The sequence below is a fragment of the Myotis yumanensis genome, unplaced genomic scaffold, assembly GCF_028538775.1.
Source record: "Myotis yumanensis isolate MYYU_CA2020_CCGP unplaced genomic scaffold, mMyoYum1.0.hap1 SCAF_2, whole genome shotgun sequence".
Lineage (NCBI taxonomy): Eukaryota > Metazoa > Chordata > Mammalia > Chiroptera > Vespertilionidae > Myotis > Myotis yumanensis.
In genome coordinates, this window is record NW_027223753.1 from 91481827 (window position 1) to 91504305 (window position 22479).

The window sequence follows — 22479 nt, forward strand, 5'->3', positions numbered from 1 at the left end:
GCTCTTGAATTTTCTCTTAAATGCCTATGAATTTATGCCCTAGCTGGTTTGGCTCAGTGGATAGAGCATCGGCCTGCGGACTGAAGGGTCCCAGGTTCGATTCCAGTCAAGGGCATGTACCTTGATTGCGGGCACATCCCCAGTGGGGGGTGTGCAGGAAGCAGCTGATCGATGTTTCTCTCTCATCGATGTTTCTAACTCTCTATCCCTCGCTATTCCTCTCTGTAAAAAAATCAATAAAATATATATATTTTTTAAAATGCCTATGAATTTAGTAAGTATCTTGTGCCTATATGAGTTCAGGTCATCAATAATGTCTTTTTACACACAAATCCTCTAAGAAAAAATTGTTTTTTAACATGAATATAGAATTACCCTTCAGAACTTGTATTGAATGACAGTAACTTCTCTTTAAACACTATTAATTATTGAGCTGGCCTGGGAACCTTACCACCTTGTTACAAATTTTAATTACTGATTAAGAAATTTTGGAACTCCATGCTTTCTCAAATAAACTGAAAACAAGCATTTATTTTTATTCGTAACTTATTTTAATATGTTTTTATCCAGTGAATCAGGATTTACATTAGAAAAATCAGGAAAATAAGGATAGGAAAACCAAAATGAGACCTGGAATGAGGTGAGCAAGCAAACTGAGTGCTTAGAAGACAGGACATTTGGCAACCAGAACAGCCTTAGATCTGGCTCTAAGCTTCCCAGTAGCCTATGCAAAGAGAGGACATGACTAGTTATATGGTCACAGTGTCCATATTATAAAAACAGGCAGTTGCTTGAAAGGGCAACACCCTCAGCATAAATACAACCACTTTCAAAGGGCAGTTTCTTCTGGTATCTCACAGTCTTGTCTAATTGTGACAATAAAAGCCCAGAGTGTATAAAGCAGTTCTGTAAGAGACTTGTATTATCTCATTTCAGGACCCTGGTGCAACCACAGACAGGGTCTAGAATATCCAGAGGAATGGATAGGAGGCTTGCCTTGTAGTCAATCTTCCATACATAATACTTATTTCACTCAGAGTTTTGACACATTTTGAACAGTAGAGGATGTAAAGTTATATTCCCAGACAAGATCTAGACTGGGTAGAAAGCAAAAGCTTTACCTTTACCTGGTGGGGTTTACCATGGAATGAACTAGCAACCTCCAGTTCTGTCTCAGAGTTTTTTAAGGTGCTGTTATGACATTCCATCTGTTCTAAACAAAATAACTTTCAGATGAGACATTGAAATAAATTGCTTTTGAAATGAACACCTATGAAACTAAATTGACTTATTCTATAGGGTTTAGTTTGAACTGTGAACCACTTATTGCCAAAAATTAAAACTTTAGTTTCAGAAAATTTTATCCTAAAATAATATTTAAAATAATATTTTGAGCTCAAAGCCGTTATCTATTAAGATCTCTTCTTGCTTATTAAAACCTCTATCTGCATACAGGAAAAATGGCTTTCCCTCTGTGCTCGGGAGAGAGAGAAAATTTGACCATACTTTCATTCTTTTCAAATAGTCATAATTTTGTTGACATAGTTGCCCTCAGAAAGGTAGAGTTTAGCATTTACATAGTGTTAACATTTTTTCTTTTTCGAAGCCTATATATATTACACGCACTAATAATCACAAAAGTAGTGAGAACGTTTTATATTATCAGTATTTTTCAGTGGCAGGCAGTCAGTAAACACTTTTTTTTCTGATGAAACTTCTTTATAAATACTAATACAACAGATTATTTTTCTGTAAAATATTTAAAGTAACTTACCTCTACATACTTAATGTTTGTTGCAGGAGTAGAATTGTGATGATCAGTTGTGTGTTCAAATGTCTTAAATGCCTAACATAGCAAACATTGAAATAGAATATGCTAATTACTGTGAGAAACAAAAATATAAACATGTAGTTAGTATACAGTTATTAGCATATGTATAAATTAGTTCCAGAACTATCTAATAATTTGCTACAATGGTTATTAAATGAACAGTGAAGAAAAGATATAAACATATAATTGGTAAATGAAAGATCAAAATAATATCTGAAATTTCTTGTAAGGTTAAAAAATTAATTTCTGATACTAGACCTATCAGGGGATCACTTTGTAAATTATATAAATGCCAATCACTGTGCTGTCTACCTGAAATTAGTATACCATTGACTATCATCTCTAATTGAAAAAATAATAAGTTAATGACATTTTAGTCTGTTGATGTATATAATAATTCTGGTTAAATGTAATTGAATTTTTATTCCTGTTGGAATAGAAATCTTACATTTACCATTGGGTCATAGGTTTTATGGGAGTTGTTTACTTGTTTTCTAATTTAATAAAACTTTTCAATTCACCAGTAGTCAGAGAGCACAAAGTGTAGTATGGCCTGTGGGGAAGTATAGATAAACAGGTTTCAGCTTCCCGTCTTGGAAAGATGACGAACCTAGAAGGCCTGTGTATGAATTCTAGTGTACAAGGCAGTGCAAAGGGGGAATGCCAGAAACAGTGCGGCGGGAGCCTGAAGTACGAAGGCGGCTTGGGAGGGGGCCATCGTGAAGTGGTGGGGCACAGGAGTTGGATATGTTCATTAGTGGGAATTAAATTTTGCTTGTGAGATATAATACTGAAAGTACAATTTTACTGTACTGTAAAGGGTGTTATTAGGAGTGGGCAGAGATTCAGAATGAACTTAGCTGCTTAACTTTTTTCTTCTCACATTTCAGGGTTCCTTCACTGCAAATATTCTTTGTAACTCTTCCCAAGGGAATAGTAGCATTTTCATATAATGCATATGGTAAATGCTGGTCCACATGTCAAATCAGATTTTCAACTGCTGTAGGCTCTTGAAAGCACAGCTAGGCATTTAGAAGGCCCCTCTCACATCTGCCAAGTTGTCCATTTTCTGCCAGCCATTCTTGATCATATACATGAGACCTCCTTATTTCTAGGAAACACACATTTACAAAAGAATGCAGTAAGGAGAGCTTCCTGCCTGGCCTCAGTATATGGAACATGGGCCGAGAGAATAGGGCTTCTCTTTCTGTGTTAAGGCATTTTGGTAAATACAGTTTATCTCACTTGTGTGCCTTTCAATGCAAAGTGGACAATTTAAAATTTCAGTAGGTTGTTAAAGAAGATGGAAGCCTTTTAACCTAGTCTGCCCTACATTATAATGATTACTAAATACCTACTGTGAATGTGCCATTTGTTGATTCTGGACAGGGCTTATTGGATCATGGAATTGCAAACAGTGCTGAGGCCAAATACCTTCTTGCTCTGAGCATATATGTACATTGAAAAGCTGCCTTGGATTTAGGCCAAGTAATAAAGTTTCAGGAAACTCAGGATGAAATGGTGTTGCAGATTTCTGATCCCTGAAGTTTTTTGTGCTAAAATGTAAGTGGTGGTGGTGAGTAAAGCCCTTGGTAAATTACCAGTTAGCCCTGGTAGCTACACAGTTATCGTCATTGTCCAAAGAGCAGCAGTTGCTGGGACCTTGGACCTACGCAATTAGAATGTCAAATTTCAAAAGAAAAAATGTACTGAGATACAGTGAAGAGTTTTATTAGCAAGGGAGTGCATTCCACTTCCGTAATCTGGTTCCTGCCAATTAAATGGCACTACGTTGCCTGTCTTTTCCATGTCTTCTAATCAAGGCATGCTCTTAAGTGTGCAGAAATGTCCCCACCTTTGAGAAATATCTGTATCCCAAGAGAATTTCCTGGAGCTAGGCTGCCCAGTGAAACAGACAGTTTTGGCACAAGGGCCCATGTAGTGACCACAGACATGGAAAGTTACAGGGACAGCCCATGGCCAGGTTCCTTCAGCTACAGTGTGCCCAAAAGGGAGAAGTGAGTGTGCCCACAGGTGAAGATTCCCGCTGCTAGTCCTATGGCAGAATGAGGAGAGTTATGTTTATATTAATCATCAGAGTTTATTTTAAGATATCATTTTTTATTTGACCCTACGAAGTATATTTTGTTGTTGTTTTGGCAGATACGTGCAAAGTGTTGTTCTAACATTATTTAGTCAGAATTAATATGGAAAAGTGTATGATAAACAGTAACAGAATTTGTAAGTGCAAAAGTTTGCTCAGCCCTAGCTGGTTTGGCTCAGTGGATAGAGCGTTGGCCTGCAGATTGAAGGTTCCCCGGTTCGATTCAGTCAAGAGCACATGCCCGGGTTGTGCGCTCAATCCCCAGTAGGGGATGTGCAGAAGGCAGCCAGTCAATGATTCTTTCTCATCATTGATGTTTCTATCTCTCTCCCTTCCTCTCTGAAATCAATAAAAATAATTTTACAAAAAAATTTGCTCAATTTTTTCCAGGCTTGAAGTCTTTAAGTTCTTTAATATAAAATCTTAACTCCCAAATACCTAGATGATTCACAGAGATGTTATGGGAATAAATTTTGTAATGCATGGAAATATTTTGACCTACTTGGAAGAATGACGCAATAACAAGTTATGTGTATTATAAATGGCCAAGCAAGCAAACATTGTTTTCAGACAATACAGCACTGAGATCAAATTAACTATCTACTTATTATAGTGCCTGATATTCCTTGCCTCGTGCTGCTTATGACAGCCCAGGAGATACAGAGGTTAATTGCATTTTTAAATTCATAGAATTTTAGACTTGACAAGACTTTAGAGATGCCTCTTCTGTATGAAAGGCAAAATTAAAGCTCTTCAAAGGGGTAAAGGGCTACCAGATTTTGTCAGTAAATCCAGGGATGTGATTAATATGTTCATTTGCATAAATTTACATATAGAGTTCAGAATCCAGTAACTCCAAGTTGGCAAAATAAAATTAACTTACAGGCTTCCTTGTCCTGGATTCAATCCAGTATTCGGGGATTGAGTGGACAAAGATCTAGCTTGTCCTTTGCTGTCCTTTCAATGCCAAGATACTCTGGAAGTTCAGCAAGATTTTGACTGGATTTTGCAACCTCCAATTCCACGCCCTTTGGCCTTTTTTATTTACCTCCTATTTTCTGGTCTTTTTATGGATGGGTGAGGTTACTGTATACCTGAAACATTTTCATGTAGATTTTTTTTTTCCCTCTTGAAAAACCCAGTAGATATTCTGCTATTCACACATTCAGATAAGGTGAGGGAAAACTGCTCTTTTTTTTGGGGGGGGGGGGGGGCGGGGTGGTATGTGAATTATCCTTTAAAAAACCTTTTTCATAAGCTAGGTGACTTATCTGTATTCCCTGTCCTCTTTCCTGAGTTGTTCATTTATTCTTACTGGTTACTAATGGCAGGAGGAAAGGATAAAACAAAAGGCATTTTATTTGACTCCTTTTTAGCAGCATTAATATAAAATTCTAATGAAGAAATTTGAGTTTAATGACCAAGAGGAATTTCCATTGTTTGTGCTTTGTTTTCTCCCATAAAGTGGAAAATACAGAATTAATTGAATGTCCTACCATAGATAACTCGACATAAATTTTGATTCATTTAAAGGTCATGTTTTACAATGGCTAGTTCACGCTATAATTTTAAAATACAATTTGAAAAATTGTATTCTCTAACCTAACATTTAACCCTTATTACATGATAAAAGCTTGAACTTGCTTTTTTGATACTAGGTCAAGCTCATTTCTGGTAGGTTGGCAGGGGAAAGAAATCAGAAAATTCCATCCCTGCACACAGAGTCTTTATGTCACAATGATACTTTTTTTTTTTTTTGGTGTGTTTTTTTAATATATTTTTATTGATTTCAGAGAAAAAGAGAGAGGGTGAGAGAGATAGAAACATCAATGATGAGAGTGAATCACTGATCTGCTGCCTCCTGCATGCTCCCCACTGGAGATCAAGTTCGCAACCCAAGCATGTACCTTTGACTGTAATCAAACCTGGGACCCTTCAGTTCGCAGGCCAACGCTTTATCCACTGAGCCAAACGGGCTAGGGCTTCACAGTGATATTTTTAATAGAAATAAACCAATCCATAAGAAAAGGCTATATAGATGTGAGGACAATTAATACTTGAGTATGATTTTGTTTTCTTCCTCACAAGAGTAGTTTGCAAGACTACAAATGAAGGATGTGTTCATCTTTTAGTCCAGGAATGTGTGAGGCAAGGACTGTGGATCTTAGCCACAGCCACAACTCTGAGGTTCCAGCTTGCAGTGTGCTGCACTGTCTAAATAGGCATGTCTAAAACCAGACAAAAGAGTAGCCAGGATCTCACCACTGCTTGATCTGTATGCCTCACTGCAAAAGAGCTAGACAGCGTTTTATACGTGGCCTTTCTTTGATAAATTGGTTTACACTTTGAAAAATCTTGTTTGCAACAAAATGTCTATGGCTATGAGGATAGATCCAAGTGGTAATTAGAAGTTTAATTTTGATGAATTATAGGTTAAAGATCTTAAATGTTTTTAAGCACCAAAAAGGAATCCTGGACAGAAATGCTCCTGAATTTTTCCCCTAGGTCCTGAGGGAAGCATCCACTACAGGATGCTTATGCTTTGCTTTCTGTTATTTTATTAGTTGTGTTTTTCTTTTTACAAGACTAATACTTTTTTAAAATCCCTATAGAACTTTACCTAAAATCTGTAGTTATATAAAATTGTTTTTTAGGTCCTAGTGTTTTAAATATACTTTTTCTTGTTTGTACATAACTTTCATATGTATTATTTTTTTCCTCCCCCCCTCCCCCCACCCCAGCCATTCTCTCCCCGGGCAAGCCCCCATCGCCCCAGTGTCTATGTCCATCGGCTATGCTAATATGCATGCATACAAGTCCTTTGATTGCTCTCTAAACCACCCCCCCTCACCATTTGTCTCTGGATCTGTTCTTGTTCATGAAATTATGTTGATCATTATATCCCACATATGAGTGAGATCATGTGATATTTATCTTTCTCCAACTGGCTTATTTCACTTAACATAATGCTGTCCAGTTCCATCCATGCTGTTGCAAATGGTAAAAGTTCCTTCTTTTTTTATAGTGGCATAGTATTCCATTGTGTAGATGTATCACAACTTTTTAACCCACTCATCTGCTGATGGGCACTTAGGCTGTTTCCATATCTTAGCTCTTGTAAATTGTGCTGCTATGAACATAGGGGTGCATATATCCTTTCTAATTTGTGTTTATGGTTTCATGGGATGTAGTCCTAGAGGTGGGATTACTGGGCCAAATGGGAGTCCCATTTATAACTTTTTGAGGAAACTCCATACTGTCTTCCATAGTGGCTGCACCAGTCTGCATTCCCACCAGCAGTGCAGGAGGGTTCCTTTTTCTCTGCATCCTCGCCAGCACTTGTCATTTGTTGATTTGTTGATGATAGCCATTCTGACAGGTATGAGATGGTACCTCGTTGTTTTGATTTGCTCTCTTGGATGATTAGTGACTTTGAGCATGTTTTCATATGTCTCTTCGAATCTGACTTAGATCACTGCCTTGGTGCATTCATATGTGGTACACTATTTCCCCTCCCCTCGTAGTTCTTGCTTTGTCTCGGTACATTAAAGGTTCAATTATCCATGTAAATGGAGGGTAGCCACATGTGAATAACTCTATAAAGAATCAGCAATCTAAGGAGCATTTCAGGAGCAGTTTGCCATTTATATGTGACTTGTTTAGGGTAGATTTATATCCCTAAATATGTTTGCTTAGTCATTCCAGAATTGTAATGGATGGGCCTGTCCCCAGAGCAAGCAATGAAGTGAATTATCCATAGGAGAATATCAGACAGTTCATTCCTAAGGAAGAGCTTTTAAATTTATTTAAAAACATAGCTTCAGAGATACTGATACCTTTTCTCCCCCACCCCAAATTTATTTAGAACTTATGCTATCAGGAAGATAAGAGATGCCTTCAGAGAAAATAAGAATATGAAAGATCCTGTGGAAATTCAGGCTCTAGTGAATAAAGCCAAGAGAGACCTGGAAATGATTCGTCGACAGGTAAGAAAGTTCAATGATGTACTATTTTTCATTAAGAGTTTAAAGCTTTGACACATCCCCTTGAATGCATGTCACTATTTTTGGTATTTATGATTTACACAGAATCATGAGACTGTTCCTTTTACTCATATAAACATAGAAAGATGACCTATTATATTATTGAATTCAAGGAGAACATAAAGGAAAATATCAGCTTTCCAGAGTTTCCAGGGAATGCATCCTTTGGGAAGCTGAGTCCTCACATTTAACTAAAGGTTGATGCTTTAAGTATGGGAAACTTCCAAAAAATGTCCTCTTTGTAAGATATATTACACATTTGTATATGGACATATGTCAAAGAGTATAAATGTATTCTACTTTTCATAGTATTTTAAAATCATAGTTCAAGATAAGATTGTCTTGAAGACATGGTCATTGGTGAGGAAATGAATTTTGTTGCCACATGGAAGGTGTATCTGCAGGTGGAAATGGTGTGAATAGCTGCTTTGGGATTGACCCCATAAAGGACCCTGGAAGGTGCTCTTGTTTTCATCTTGTAGAAGTGCCAGGGCCCACCTTGATTTGTGCTTGCCTTTCTCTTTCTCTTGAGGTAGAGTGGAGCAGTTGCTACAACATGGTCTCTGGGTAGTGCGATATATCCATCCTTCTGCAAAATTCATTGGAAAGCTAAAGACTAAAGTAGCTTACTATCAGTTGGCTTTCTTACTCTCTAAAAAAACATATACTTTTCACTATTTTCCTTGAATTTAGCAGTAATTACACCATAAGCTTCATTTCTGCTTCTATTTGTTTTATTCTCTTACTTGCAGTAAATTTGTTTATAAAGTGTGAAAGGGAAGCCCCTTGCCATTTTGCTAATTTCTGTTTGTGTTTTGGAAAGAACTTCTATAGCGTCATGAGGAGATGCCAGCTTGACTAACATTATATCATATCATAATATCTACACTAATAAAAGAGAAACATGGTAATTAGCGTACGACCGCTACCCTTTTCATTGGCTAATCAGTGAGTATATGCAAATTAACTGTCAGCCAAGATGGCGGCCGGCAGCCAGGCACTGAAGCGAGCATGAGGCTTGCTTGCTGCGGACTCCAACATTCCCCGCCTCACTTGCTGGCCTCTGAGCTACAACTCTAACCAACTATGTACTATGTTGCAAATAAGAAGATAAACAAAACTCCAGAAACCAGCTGGACTGAAAGCCAGGCGGACCGAAACTTTGTATCGATGTTTTCAGCAGCGAGGCCTCAGAGCTAAAGCTGGCCCAGAATAAAAAAAAAAAAAAGAAAACAGGGAGCTGTTGGAAGCTTCAGTCACTCGCTTTTGGAAAACAGCCCTCAGCCCCTCAGCCAGACTGGCCAGGCACCCCAGTGGGGACCCCCACCCTGATCCAGGACACCCTTCAGGGCAAACCAGCCGGCCCTGACCCATGCACCAGGCCTCTATTCTATATAGTAAAAGGGTAATATGCCTCCCAGCACCGGGATCAGTGGAGCAGTGAGGCTCCCGGCACCGGGATCAGTGTGACAGGGGGCAGCGCCCAAACCCCCTGATCACCCTGAGGCTCTGTGTATTACAGGGGGCGGGGCCACAACCTCCCTATCGGCCCTGCTCTGTGCCTGAGAGGGGGGAGCTCCCAATCCCCTGATTGCCCTGCAGCTCAATGTTTGACAGGGTGCAGCACACCAACCCCCTGATCGGCCCTGCTCTGTGTGTGACAGGGTAGAGCCATAACCTCTCCATCGGCCCTGCCCTGAGTGTGACAGGGTGCAGCGCCCCAAACCCCTTATCTGCCCTGCTCTGTGTGTGACAGGGGGCGGTGCCCCAACTCCCCTATCGGCCCTACTCTGTGAGTGACAGCGGGGAGCTCCTCAACCCCCTGATCGGCCTTGCTCTGTGCGTGACAGGGTACGGAGCCCCAACACCCCTGATGGGCCCTGCTCTGTGCGTGACAGGGGGTGGCGCCGCAACCTCCCCATCGACCCTGCCTTGAGTGTGACAGGGGGCGGTGCCCCAACCCCCCAATAGGCCCTACCCTGAGCGTGACTGAGGGTGGCATCGCAACCTCCCGATCCGCCCTGCTCTGTGCATGACGGGGCGGTGCCCCAACTCCCCAATCGGCCCTGCTCTGAGCCTGACCAGGGGCTGCACCTAGGGATTGGGCCTGCCATCTGCCACCCGGAAGCAGGCCTAAGCCAGCAGGTCATTATCTCCCAAGGGGTCCCAGACTGCGAGAGGGCACAGGCCGGGCTGGGGGACCCCTCCCCCCCGAGGGCACAAATTTTTGTGCACCAGGCCTCTAGTATTAACATATATTCGTCATGCTTGCCTCTAAACAGAATTCAAAAAAAAGAGAAGCAGTATTAAAAACTGTAGTTTTCATTTTATATCAAAACTAGAGGCCCAATACACGAATTGGCATACCAGTGGAGTCCCTTGGCCTGGCCTGCAGGATCGGGTTGAAACCGGCTCTCCGACATCCCCCAAGGGGTCCTGGATTGCGAGAGGGCGCAGGCCAGGCCGAGGGACCCCACTGGTGCATGGGGGCTGCAGAGGGATGCAAGAGGTTGGCCAGCTGGGGAAGGCTCCAAGACATGTCCGGCCCATCTCACTCAGTCCCGATCAGCCGGACCCCAGCAGCAAGCTAACCTACTGGTCGGAGCATCTGCCCCTTGGTAGTCTGTGCACGTCATAGTGACTGGTCAACCAGTCGACTTTCTGCCCCGTGGTGGTCAGTGCACGTCATAGCGAGGGGTTGAGCGGCCTTAGCATTTCATTAGCATATTACGCTTTGATTGGTTGAATGGACAACCAGACACTTAGCTTGTTAGGCTTTTATTATATAGGATTAGAAGTCTTGTTCTATTGCTTATATAATGAAACAGTCTGTTCCAGAATACCATTTCAGGTTCTGGTGACCCTCCTTGAGTTCTGTAGTTATTTAGTAATAGAATAACTTTGCCACATTCAGACAAGCCTAGGAAATTATCTTTGACTAAGGTAAATGGGTGGAAAAAATAAGACATGTGGTGGAAAATAACTCGTATGCTTAGGATAGTTTACAAAGAAACTGATCTGCACATTTGCATATACTTTGAGAGTAGCAGATTAATGAGTCGCATTTTGAGAACTAGAACAGTGGCACTACCCAGGCATCAGTGGTTGAAATTTGTGGAACCTTTAACATTGGAACTTGTCCTTCTTTTGCATAAACTCAGAAAGATTTACCTCTTTGGCACTTTCCCATGTAAAAGTTGGCAAGCATCACCAAAACAGGCTGGTTTCCTCTTCTAGTGTAACTTTGCTCAGAGTAGAAAATGCTTAGAAAAGGTTACCTGTAAGTAATCTGTTCCACAATTTCAGCTGTGTCTTCATTTTGAAATGCTAAAACTACCCTTTAAAAACAAAAAAGACTAGATTGGCTGTCATCAGACATCCCCAGTGAATCCACTTAGAGGCCCAGTGCCCAACCCAGGACTGCCAGTGCCCAGAGCTTCCATAGTAACTAGTACATCAGCTAGTAGGTGATTGATCATGTGATCCCTAAAGGCCCTGCTCAGAGAGGCCCTGACAAGTAAAAGCATTCTCATTCAATCAGAGAACTAGTTAGCCAATTATAGGTAAACAACTGGGAGGTTTCTGTTCACTTCCCTTTCACATCAAGACTGTTCCTGAATTCAAGAATAACATTTACCGTAGTTGGCTTATGAGCTGTAGTGGACTCCTGGAGCCACCTCACTCTAAGCTGGTAAACTTGACCTTGGCGAAAAGGCCTAAAATAAAGTAGCATCTGTATTTCCTTCTCACTGGCCACTGTAATAACCTTCTAACTTGCTCCAATTGCCCTTGTCCCGAAATGTTCTATTCTTCACACACTGCCAGAATGATCTTTATAAGGAAAATCAGAGCAGGTTTCACACAGGTCACAATGTTCCAGGGGCTTCGTTGCACTCTGACAATGAAATATGATGTCCTTATGAGGTCCTCAAAGGCCCTCCATTGCTCTTGTCTCCCTTGCACTATGTACCTTCTTCATATCCCTTGTATATCTCCAGCTTGTTCCCATCTCAGAACCTTTGCACCTACTACCTGGACTAGTTTCTCCCCTTTTCGATTCCCCTTTTCCCTCAGACTTTTGCTCAAACTTCACTTATCACAGAATCTAAAATAGCCTCCTTCCCTCTGTCACTCTATCACCTTACCCTGCTTTAGTTTTCATTACAGCACTTATCGAATCAAAAATAACATTACTGTTGTCTATTTTCTCCTTTCCTGTGAAGACAGGGATCTCACCTGTCATGGTCACGGCTACCTGGTATGTAAGAGCATGGGCTCTGGAGCCAGCCTGACTGTGTTCAAATCCTTATTCAACCTACTGTGACTTTGAATCAGATATCTGACTTCTCGGTGCCTTGTGTAAAGTACAGATGACAACAGGCCCAACTTCATGGGTTATAGTGAGGATCAAATAAGTTAACATATGTGAAACCCTTAGAAGGATGCTAGCACGTAGTAAATACTATTGTTATCCAGAGTATCTAGAATAGCCCCCCATAAAGTTGGCTCTTACTATTTATTTGTGGACTAAATGAATATATGAAGAGTTTGGCCCCTGAGATCATACAGTGCAGTCAAGGAGTCTGTGCCACCAAATTGTGGTATCTTGCTGGCTGCCCCAAACCTCTCTTCAGAGAGATTGAACCTTGAAAGGAAAGCAGGAATCTAATAAGGATCTTGAGACATTACCCTCATGAGCTGTACTGTCTTTATATCAAGTCCCTCTTTCACTTGAGTACTTGGGCCCAGAGACCATCAGGATGCACATCAACCTCAGCATCACTTTTCCACAGATGAGAAAGCTTACTGCCGCCTTTCAAGCTGCCAGATGTGCACATCCATAAGGCGTTTTACTCAAATTGAATTCCTTCATCAGACTGTCTCCTCTCTCAACAGTGTCCCCTACTTCCCTGCTTTCAACTCAGTCTTTCAAGTGGATCTTTTTTGAAACTTTTTAGTCACTCAATCAGCTGTGATGCTGATGATACAGCTGTAAGCATGGTAAGATTTTGCAGTTCTTAAAGTCTCTGTGCATACATTTCCTTCTTTCTGGAGGGTAGTAAAACCAAGGTGCAATAAAGCTAGATGCCTTGTCCCTGGCTAATGACTAGATCTGTGTTCAGGTCTTCCAGTTCCTTAGAGCAAACTCAGAAGTTCAAGGACATGAGTGCCTGAGGCAGTAGATAAAGATAATCTTAAGTCATCCCCCAATTTTGTTTCTAAGATATTTAAGGACCACATCAACCTAGCTCCGCCTCTCATCAGAGTCATTCTTTCTTTATATCCTTAGTGCACAGAAATAGTTAATCTTCATTGTGGCAACCCTGAAAGATTCAGGAGAGCATCTGCATTTCTTACTAGCCTTTCACACCACACCTAAGGATACTCTGATTTGAAGAAGTAAAATGGCAGATTGTTTTTTCTCCATTATTAGTAAGGCAGGCACCTTTTGCTCCTTTTTTATCATTTTGGTCCACTAAATAGAAGTCTGACATACACATGTTTTTTCTTTGACACTTTTGGAACAACTCCCTGAAAATTATAATTAAGTCTGGCAATCTCTATTTCTTTCCAGCTATATGCATTATCTTACATCCTATAACTAGTAAAGAAATTCTTCCACCTTTCTATAAACTTCCATTATTTTCATATAAAATCATTCTATAAAGACGATTGACCCTGGCAGTTTGTGTGAGTTCTTCCTCTCTCCTGATATCAAGTTCTGGACTAGCCTCCACTAAACTGAGCTTTCCTGTCTGCTCCCAAGTCTAAGACAGAGTACATAAGTCTCACTTGCTTCTGACTGCCTTATCATTTTTTAAATATGTAGATTGATGCTTTGGTCTAATTTTGGTTTATCTATATAGGTATAGGAGTAAGTACTATATATATACATTCCATGTTCAAAGGCTGTTAAATCATGTTGTTTACTCATATCTTCAGAATAAAAATCATTTCTACTGTCGTGGTAAACAACCTGCTTCCCTATTTATAATGGTCTGGCCCTCTAGCAACTTCAGCGCAAAATTATAGCTATTTTGCCTACAAACATCAGGTGGTCATAATAATCTGGCCACTCAGTGTATATTTCTGTTCTATATCAAATGAGTGAATAATAGATGAGATCTAGGATGGAGACAAGGAGTTTGTCTCCAAAGAGTCAAAGTGAGAAAGAACTTCTACAAGGTTCTGATGGACCTCATAATTCCATCCCAACTTTTCCTCCAAAAAAGCTCATAAGGTCAGTTCATAATTATATTTATTGAGTGGGTGCTCAATAAATGTTTAGGAAAAGAAATTGTGGGCACAGAATTGCAATATATACAGTATATTTGATTTATTGAGTGGATTGTGTTTAAGGTAGCAAAGAAGCTAGTCAGGCAGCAGGAAGAAGTCAAATTAAGAAGAAACTAGTATTGACATTAGGGCTTGAGGAAAGCATTTTAATCTTTCTTTTTTCTATTATTTAAGACATTATTGCTTTTCAACTGCTATTTAATTTTCTTTGAAAAAAGATGTTCTGCTTAGAGATAGGTGCTAGTGCTGGTGATGTGTCATCTACTGGAAAGGTTGGGACCAAGAGAAGTTTTTGGAATTCATGATGGTCAAAACATAGGGTGGGGCAAAAGTAGAAGCACCCAATTTATCCTCACTGTACAATTACATACTATAGCAACAATATATTTTTCCATCCAAATACTTAAGTGACAGATAAGGCTAATTCCAGTTCTAAATTTCTGTAGTTCAATATCTGTCCCCTTCTTCTTCACTTGCAGAAACTTACTGATACACTTTAGAGAAATTTACTCTATGCTCAGCTTTCCTTGACCATTTTTCACCAAGATCTTAACTCTGTAGTTTAGGCTACATGTGAGGAAAGTTGTAGCCAGCTATGGACAGGGTGGGGTGAAAGTAGGTTTACGGTTGTTCATAGGAAAAATAAAACAATCCTTCCTATCTAATAAAAGAGAAACATGGTAATTAGCCGTACGACCGCTACCCTTCCCATTGGCTAATCAGGGCGATATGCAAATTAACTGCCAGCCAAGATGGCGGTTAACCACCAACAAAGATGGCGGTTAATTTGCATATGTAGCCGCAATGCTGGGAGGCGAAAGGGGAAGGACTAAAGAATGGTGATCGGCAACCCAGGCTGCAGGCAAGAGCTAGGGGGTGGGCAAAGGCTGCCTTCAGTCAGTGATTGCCATCAGAAAGCCGATTGGGGTTGCCGGCTGGCCTGCGCTCAGCGATCAACATGGCGATCGGAGGGCGGGAGGGCCCGGGAGCAGGCCAGGCGGCAACCCCAACCCCCCAGAAGCCGACAGCCCGAGCCCCTGTGCGGCAACAGAAGCCAACAGCCTGAACCCATGTGCAGCCTCTGAAGCCGCCTGCCCACAGCATGTACAGCCACAGAAGCCGCCTGCTCACGCCTGTGTACAGCCACAAAAGCCGCCTGCCACCGCCTGTGACCTGATCCAGTCCCGGCTTGCAGGCCCGCGCCCGTGTGCGGCTGCAGAAGCCACCAGCCCGTGCCTGTGTGCAGCCGTAGAAGCTGCCTGCCTACCACATCCCACTATGATCCACTGAGTTATGAGGCCAGAGAGCAAGGAGAACTTCCGCCCCTGAGTCAAAGTGGGGAGCGGAGTACACGGCCTCCCCTCCTAAAGTTGCCAAGGGACAGGACCTAACCTAAGCCACATCCTCTGAGACAGCCAGGCAGGCACCACTGACCCTCTCTGCAGGCCGGGCCCCCTTCTCCCTTCCCCTGTCCCTGCACAGCTCCCATAGCTCCCCACTGGATGAGTCAGGCACAACAGGTTTGCAGCCACGGGGCGATTTAGCAGCTAATGAAAAATGCGAGAACAAACAAATGAAGCAGCTACTGCAGTGGGGAAAAGACGTTCATCAAATTCGTTGTCTCTGAGAAACTGAGGCAGCCAGCACAGGCCCCTGTAGAGGATGAGGCTTCTTCTTCTAAAGAAACATCCTGGGGTTAGAGGTGAGGGGGTGCTGCCTTTCCCATCTCAGAGCTCTAGGAGGAGTCTGTGCTCCCCCTCCTGGTATTCTTAACACCCAGAGACCCCTCCCCAATCCAGGACAGGAATGTTCCACACTGACCGCCTCCAGAAAGCAGAGAACAAAGAGCACTTCTTGACTTCAAGCCTCTAAACCAGTGGTTCTCAACCTTGGCTGCACATTAGAATCACCTGGGAATCTTTTTAAAATCCTGATTTCTGGGCCTCATCCTCTGGAAATTCTGTTTCTTTGTTATGGGGTAGAGCCACAACATTAGTAACAAAGAAACAGAATTTCCGGAGGATGAGGCCCAGAAATCAGGATTTTGAAAAGATTCCCAGGTGATTCTAATGTGCAGCCAAGGTTGAGAACCACTGCTCTAAACAGACTTGACCACTGCGGGCAAAGACCTGCAGCTGAGAGAGGCAGGTTCTGGGTGTCGAGGTCCAGAGCATGGAAAGCCTCCTGGGGGAGCAGTGGATCTGGAAGCCTGTGTGCTGGGTCAGAGACACACCTGCCTCCCACCCTCCCCTGCCTTGCACATAGACGTGCCTGGACTGGGGTGAGGAGGAGAAGGAGAACTAGAGGGAAGGAACACTGAGTGTTTGTTGGCGGCCATGTAAAAAGGACTGTGACCCTCCCCTCCCACTGAGTCACTCCCTAAGGCAGCAGGAGATGGAGGGTCTGAGAGCAGCCACACAGCTTTGTGGCCGTGACCAAGGCACCAAGATGGTGTCCATGCAATGGGGCTGAGGAGGTGTCAGAGGACCTCACCCCAGAAAACCCAATAGCTCTTTGTGTGAGGGAGAGAAGGTGGCAGGGAGGGAGGGAGAGAGCAAATTGGACTCAAGAGGCCTCAAGGCCCAGATGAGAATATACCAGGGATCAGCATGGACTTGAGCTCTGAGGTGAGGGTCAAGGGCAGCTGGATGGGGGCCAGCCCAGACAGAAGACTGAGGTCCAGATGTTCTTGACCCTGCTCGGTTCTTTGGCACCTCTGCCTGAGATATAAACTGTCTGACATGGAAGTACAACTCCAGAGAAGGGGGTGGGGAACCTAAGTTAAATAATATTTTGTTTTTGTTTTTTCACTTGGCAGAATGGGGGCTGAAGTTGAAGTTAGGTTTGGTTACTAAACAATAAAGAAAGCAACATTTCTTGCACACCCGACTTTGTGGTCTGAGTTTGCTGCTGCCTATAAACCGAGGAAAAGTTGTAAAATGAAGTACTAATCTCTAGGGTTTAGGTCAGACCGAGGGGTAGTGCCACTCAGCCAGAAGCTGGCTCATGGCTGGCCAGTGCGGAGGTGGTGGCAGGAGCCTCTCCCACCTCCATGGCAGCACTAAGAATGTCCAACTAACAGTTTAGGCCCGACCCTTGGGGGCCTAAATCTTTAGTTGGACATCCCCCGAGGGCTCCCTGGCTGCCAGAAGGATGTCTGACTGCAAGCTTAAGCCTGATCCCCCGGGGAGTGGGCCTAAGTCAACAGGTGGATATCCCCCAAGGGGTCCTGGACTGCAAATGGGCGCAGGCCAGGCTGAGGGACGCACCCTTCCCCCCCCCTTGGCCCCCCGACCCCCCCAGTGCACAAATTTTGTGCACCGGGCCTCTAGTCTATAATAATAAAAGTATAATATGCTTTAGACCAGACATCCTTCCGGACGAAGCTGGGGCTGCGACAGAAGCCCAGGTCCCGGGTGCTGGAGGGAAGCTGGTGCCAGCAGCCAGGGGAAGGAAGGCCTACTCTTGCACGAATTTCATGCATTGGGCCTCTAGTAATTAATAATAACCCAGAAATAAACTCTGTATTTCACATACTCTACTGTAAACCTACTTTTTCAGTCTGTTCAATATATAGTTCCTCTGCAGCTATAAAAAGACTTCTTTTTACAAGAATTTAAACTAATTGTCTCCCTCTCTGCTTTTTCTAGAAATTCCAGTAAATCTTCCAGTCTGGGGCAATAATATGCCCACCCATAGGTGGCATTCTTATAGAAGAAATGCCTCTTGGTTGAAGATTTCCCATTAAATTTACTTGATTCCTCCAAGGTTGACATGCACAAAACAAGATTCCATTTCCTTTCTAGACAAAGCCTTGCTCACCTCTGCATTTTTCATATCTCATAATAGGTCTTGTGCATATTTCCATGTTCAGAAGAGCTCAAGAGGAAGGCACTGGTAATGCTAATCATAGAAAGTTTTTGCACGAGGTTTATTTGGGAATTTTTATTATCCCCCCGTCTAGTTTGCTACAGCTGTTCACTCTTGAATTCCTTGAACTGTTTTTGTTTCTGAAGCATCTAAAGTGGAAGTAGATAGTAACTCTGGAGCAGAAAGTACAGCTCCAGAGTTACTATCAGCTCTGATAGTAATCTATTGTGTGATATTGGGCAAGTTGTTTATTTGCCTTATTTACCACATCTATAAAGAGATGATTTTATTGATGAAGATGGTGGTGGTGATGTTGTCAGTGTTCCTTGTGCCCTATGTGCTGACACTATGTGCTAAGCACTTTGAATATGTTGTCTCAGTTTCTCCTAACAGCAGCCTTCTAAGACCATACCAGTATCCATGGGTTAGAAGAGGAAAGTCAGACTTGGCATGTTTTACTAGTTTTCCTGAAGACACACACACTCAGAAGAATGGTGAGCCCACATCTATTCTTATATTTTAGCCAGTTCTTAGAATAGAGATCAGACTGCAAGTGGCCTTATTTTGGCAGAAGGTAAATGAGACTTTGGATGTGAGAGAAGACAAGATTTGTACTTCTTTTTCTAATTGCTCATTTAGAACTCTTATTAAAAGCTAACAGCTTACTGTCTGTAGTCTTATGAATAGTTTATCCCAAGGGCTGATCTTATTTATCATTTCTGAAAAACACTTTCACTCTCTCTGCCTTCAAAAGAAAAAATACAAAAACCACAGTCTGAAAATGTTAAAGGTCAGCCACCTTATTTAAGAAGTGTTTGCCCAGAATTTCCCCACAGATCTGAAGGTTGCAGCTCCAATTGTGCTTTTCTTGACAAGCTATCACTGAAGTGCCCTTCAGTGGAAACCTTTTGATGCCTTACTGCTTGGCTCATCCTTTCAAGCAATCAAAGTTAATTCAAGTCATGCTTATGCTGAAGATCTTTTCCCAAGATGACAAAGGAACAGTGTCACATCTTCTAAGAAGGGTAATAGAAGGGGCACACCCTGTTCATGTTAATTTGTGTTTTCTGTACCACATCCTCTGAAGCACAGGGAGATACTGACACTCCCCCCAAGTCCAGTGTGTATATGAGAACATGTACTCATTTTCTGAGCATTTGATATCTGTAGTTGGATTTTTTTTCAAATTTGATGGGTTTCATTTGTGTGTGTGTGTGTGTGTGTGTGTGTGTGTGTGTGTATACACATATATAAAGGATAGTTTTATTTGTGCCTTTTGAAAGATTTCTCCTAATTATACCTGTATCATCCTAAAAAAAACAACTTGTTTTATTCAAAGACATAATAATAGTTGGTAAGGGAAGAGGTTTTGAGCAAGATACACCTAAATTTAAATTCTAACACAAGGATGATAGCTTCCTTAGTCATGATATTTAATCTCTCTTAAAACATTATCGTTTAATTTTTCTACTAAAGACAAAGAAATACCATTCTTAATGTTAGTTTTGTACTTGCTATGTTTTGGAAATATCAAAGCCAAATGGTATGTCAGAAATTTCAATTCTTCCTTTATCTGATAAGGCTGTCATTTTATGGATTGGTCAGTTATAAATAAGCAAAAAAACCCTAAATATTCTCTAACATGTGCCATTGTAATAATCTTAGTTTTATTTAATAATGCTAGTACACAATTAAATCAGTATTTTAAATATTTTCCTTTTCTTCAAACATTTCCACTTCATAGAATACTTTTCTTCTCCCCACCCATCTCACCTCCTTAATGTAGTGAAAAAAGACTTACCCCAAGTCACATGGATTCCTCTTCAAAGTCTATCACAAATTAGTGATTGCACCATCAAAAATTCCCTGACCTTTTAGGCCTCATCTATAAAAAGTACACAATTGGGTGCATTAATTCCAATATCTCTAATAGCACAAGAATTTTTTTTATCAATCTGCTGTACTTAACAAACCTAAATGCCTTGTTGAAATTGGACTGGGGGTTTCAACAGGTTATGTCTGAATTTTACTAATAAGTTAGTGTATTCCAGAATTGCCTGCACGGAGGTAGATTTGCCATCAGAGCCCAATAAATACTCAATCACTGAATGCTGTCTGGCCTAAGAGCCAGCAGAGGTGGGTTCTGCTCCTAACCGCCTCCTTGGCAGCTGGCAGGCAGTCCTCATATGCAGACCTCCTCCTGTAGGTAAGGGGAAGGTCATGCCATGGCTCTCTAAGATCCCTTGCATGCCTGACATTTTCTGATTCTGAAAATGATCATTAGGTTACAGAACATACCTGTGAAGGAATTAAGAACTATAAGGGTGAGTTATGTCACTGACCTTCTCTATTTACTAAATTGACTTTTAAAAGAAAGCTTGATTCCCCAGATCTCACAGATAACATGTTTTGATAAGCGTGGGAGAGTAACTAGGTTACATAATGCTGAGTTATGTAATGTTTATTCTTCATAGTCAGCCTCAGCAAGGGAACCAATTCGAGAAAATACTTTGGCGATACTTCATAAAGCTTTTAACACTCAGTGATGACAGGAATGTTACATGGGTCAAGGTGAGGAACAGCAGTTGCCCTTTCGTACAGGTGACAGGTTGTAGATAACTTATTGAAAAATGAGGTTTTCTTCACTAGGACTCAACAAACCTAGAAAGAGTGGGATGGGGAAGGGGAGACTGTAAAAAGAGAAAAAAATAAATTTTTCTCTAGCTTTGAACTGGGTTCTGTCTTAACAGTGCCAAACTTAGTGTTTTGCTTTTTTTCATAACTCTCAGCTATTATTTAAAGTTTGCAGCTAGCTTTGTAGCTGTATTTTTCATAATATTAAAGTATTTTTCTAATTGGAAATTTTTTTTAAAAACTGAGCTCATTTTCTCCTACAAGACATTGACCACTCTCTTCTTCTACTCTAGGCAGTTTAGCGAACCATTAGGAACAAGCTTATTTCTGTCTGTTTCTGTACCGTGCGGAGCCTGTCGCATGGACATCATACTTTATGTCCTGCCTTCGCAGCATTTCTGTTGCTTCGTGAATGGAAGCATCTGAGTCTCACTTAAGCTGGATTGCAGGATCCTTGAGGGCTGGGCCTTCTGTGGCCACTGGACCAGCACAGCACCTATACCCCTCTCCTGAGGGAAAGCTTTCAATACCCTTCCTCCCCCTTTCTTGCCTGCTGAAATCTTGTTGCCTTCTGGGCCACCAAACAATAAAATGTGACTGTAGATTTATTACATGGCTTTGCAATGATGTATTAGTAAGTTATCTCTGCCACTAACGCTCTCACCTTCCAGAGAACCAGGGTTTCTTGTTCACCATGGTATTTCCAGTGCCTCAGAGATGTAGTAAACTGCATTAATGCTTAATAAAGGCAAGGTGGTTTGGTAGGAAGACACAGAAGGAAACACTGGTTCTAGCCTATGCTCAAAGTCTGGCTCATGGTATGATCTCCAGTGAGTCATGTTTGGTTTTGGATTTTTTTGGGGGGGTCTTTTTATTAAAAATATGTTTTTATTGATTTCAGAGAGAGGAAAGGAGAGGGAGAGAAAGATAGAAACATCAATGATGAGAGAGAATCATTAATTGGCTGCCTTCTGCATTCCCCAGCCTGGGGATCTAGCCCACAACCCGGGCATGTGACTGGGAATCGAACTGTGACCCTCTGGTTCATAGGTTAACGCTCAACCACTGACCCACACCGGCTGGGCCAGTGAGTCGTTTTTTAAAGAACTTTAAATTTTATTTTTCAAATACAGTTTACATGCAACATTAGTTTCAGGTGTACAGCATAGTGGTTAGACAATCACATACATTACAAAGTGGGCCCCTCTATATTTCAAGTACTTACCTGGCAATATACATAGTTATTACAATATTATTGACTTAATCCCTATGCTTTAATTTACATCCCTGTGACCTATTTTTTTCTAAAAGAATGCACTTTTTTAAAGATATGTTTTTATTGATTTGAGAGAGAGAGAGAAAGGGAGGTAAAAGGAGAGAGAAAGAAAAACATTGATGAGAGATTCATTAGTCGGCTGCCTTCTGTACACCCCCTACTGGGGATCAAGTCCACAACCCAGGTATGTGTTCTAACTGGGAACCAACCAGCGACCTCTTGGTGCATTGGACAATCCTCAACCAATTGAACCACACCAGCCAGGGCCCTGTGGCTATTTTGTGACTACCAATTTATAGTTCTTAATCCCTTCAACTTTGTCACCCAATCCCTCAACCCCTCTCCCCTCCGGCAACCATCAGTCTGTTCTCTGTATCTGTGGGTTTGTTTCTATTTTATTCATTTATTTTGCTCTTTAGATTCC

General features: G+C 41.7%; 1 protein-coding gene across 1 annotated transcript in view; it reads left to right on the forward strand.

The window, feature by feature from the left end:
- The window catches only part of LYRM4 (LYR motif containing 4), a 136284-nt gene that overhangs the window by 14823 nt on the left and 98982 nt on the right, over positions 1–22479 (forward strand). The window contains exon 2 of the mRNA XM_070405790.1: positions 7801–7921. Within this exon, the coding sequence (XP_070261891.1) occupies positions 7801–7921 (121 nt within the window). The remainder of the gene's footprint in view (positions 1–7800; positions 7922–22479) is intronic.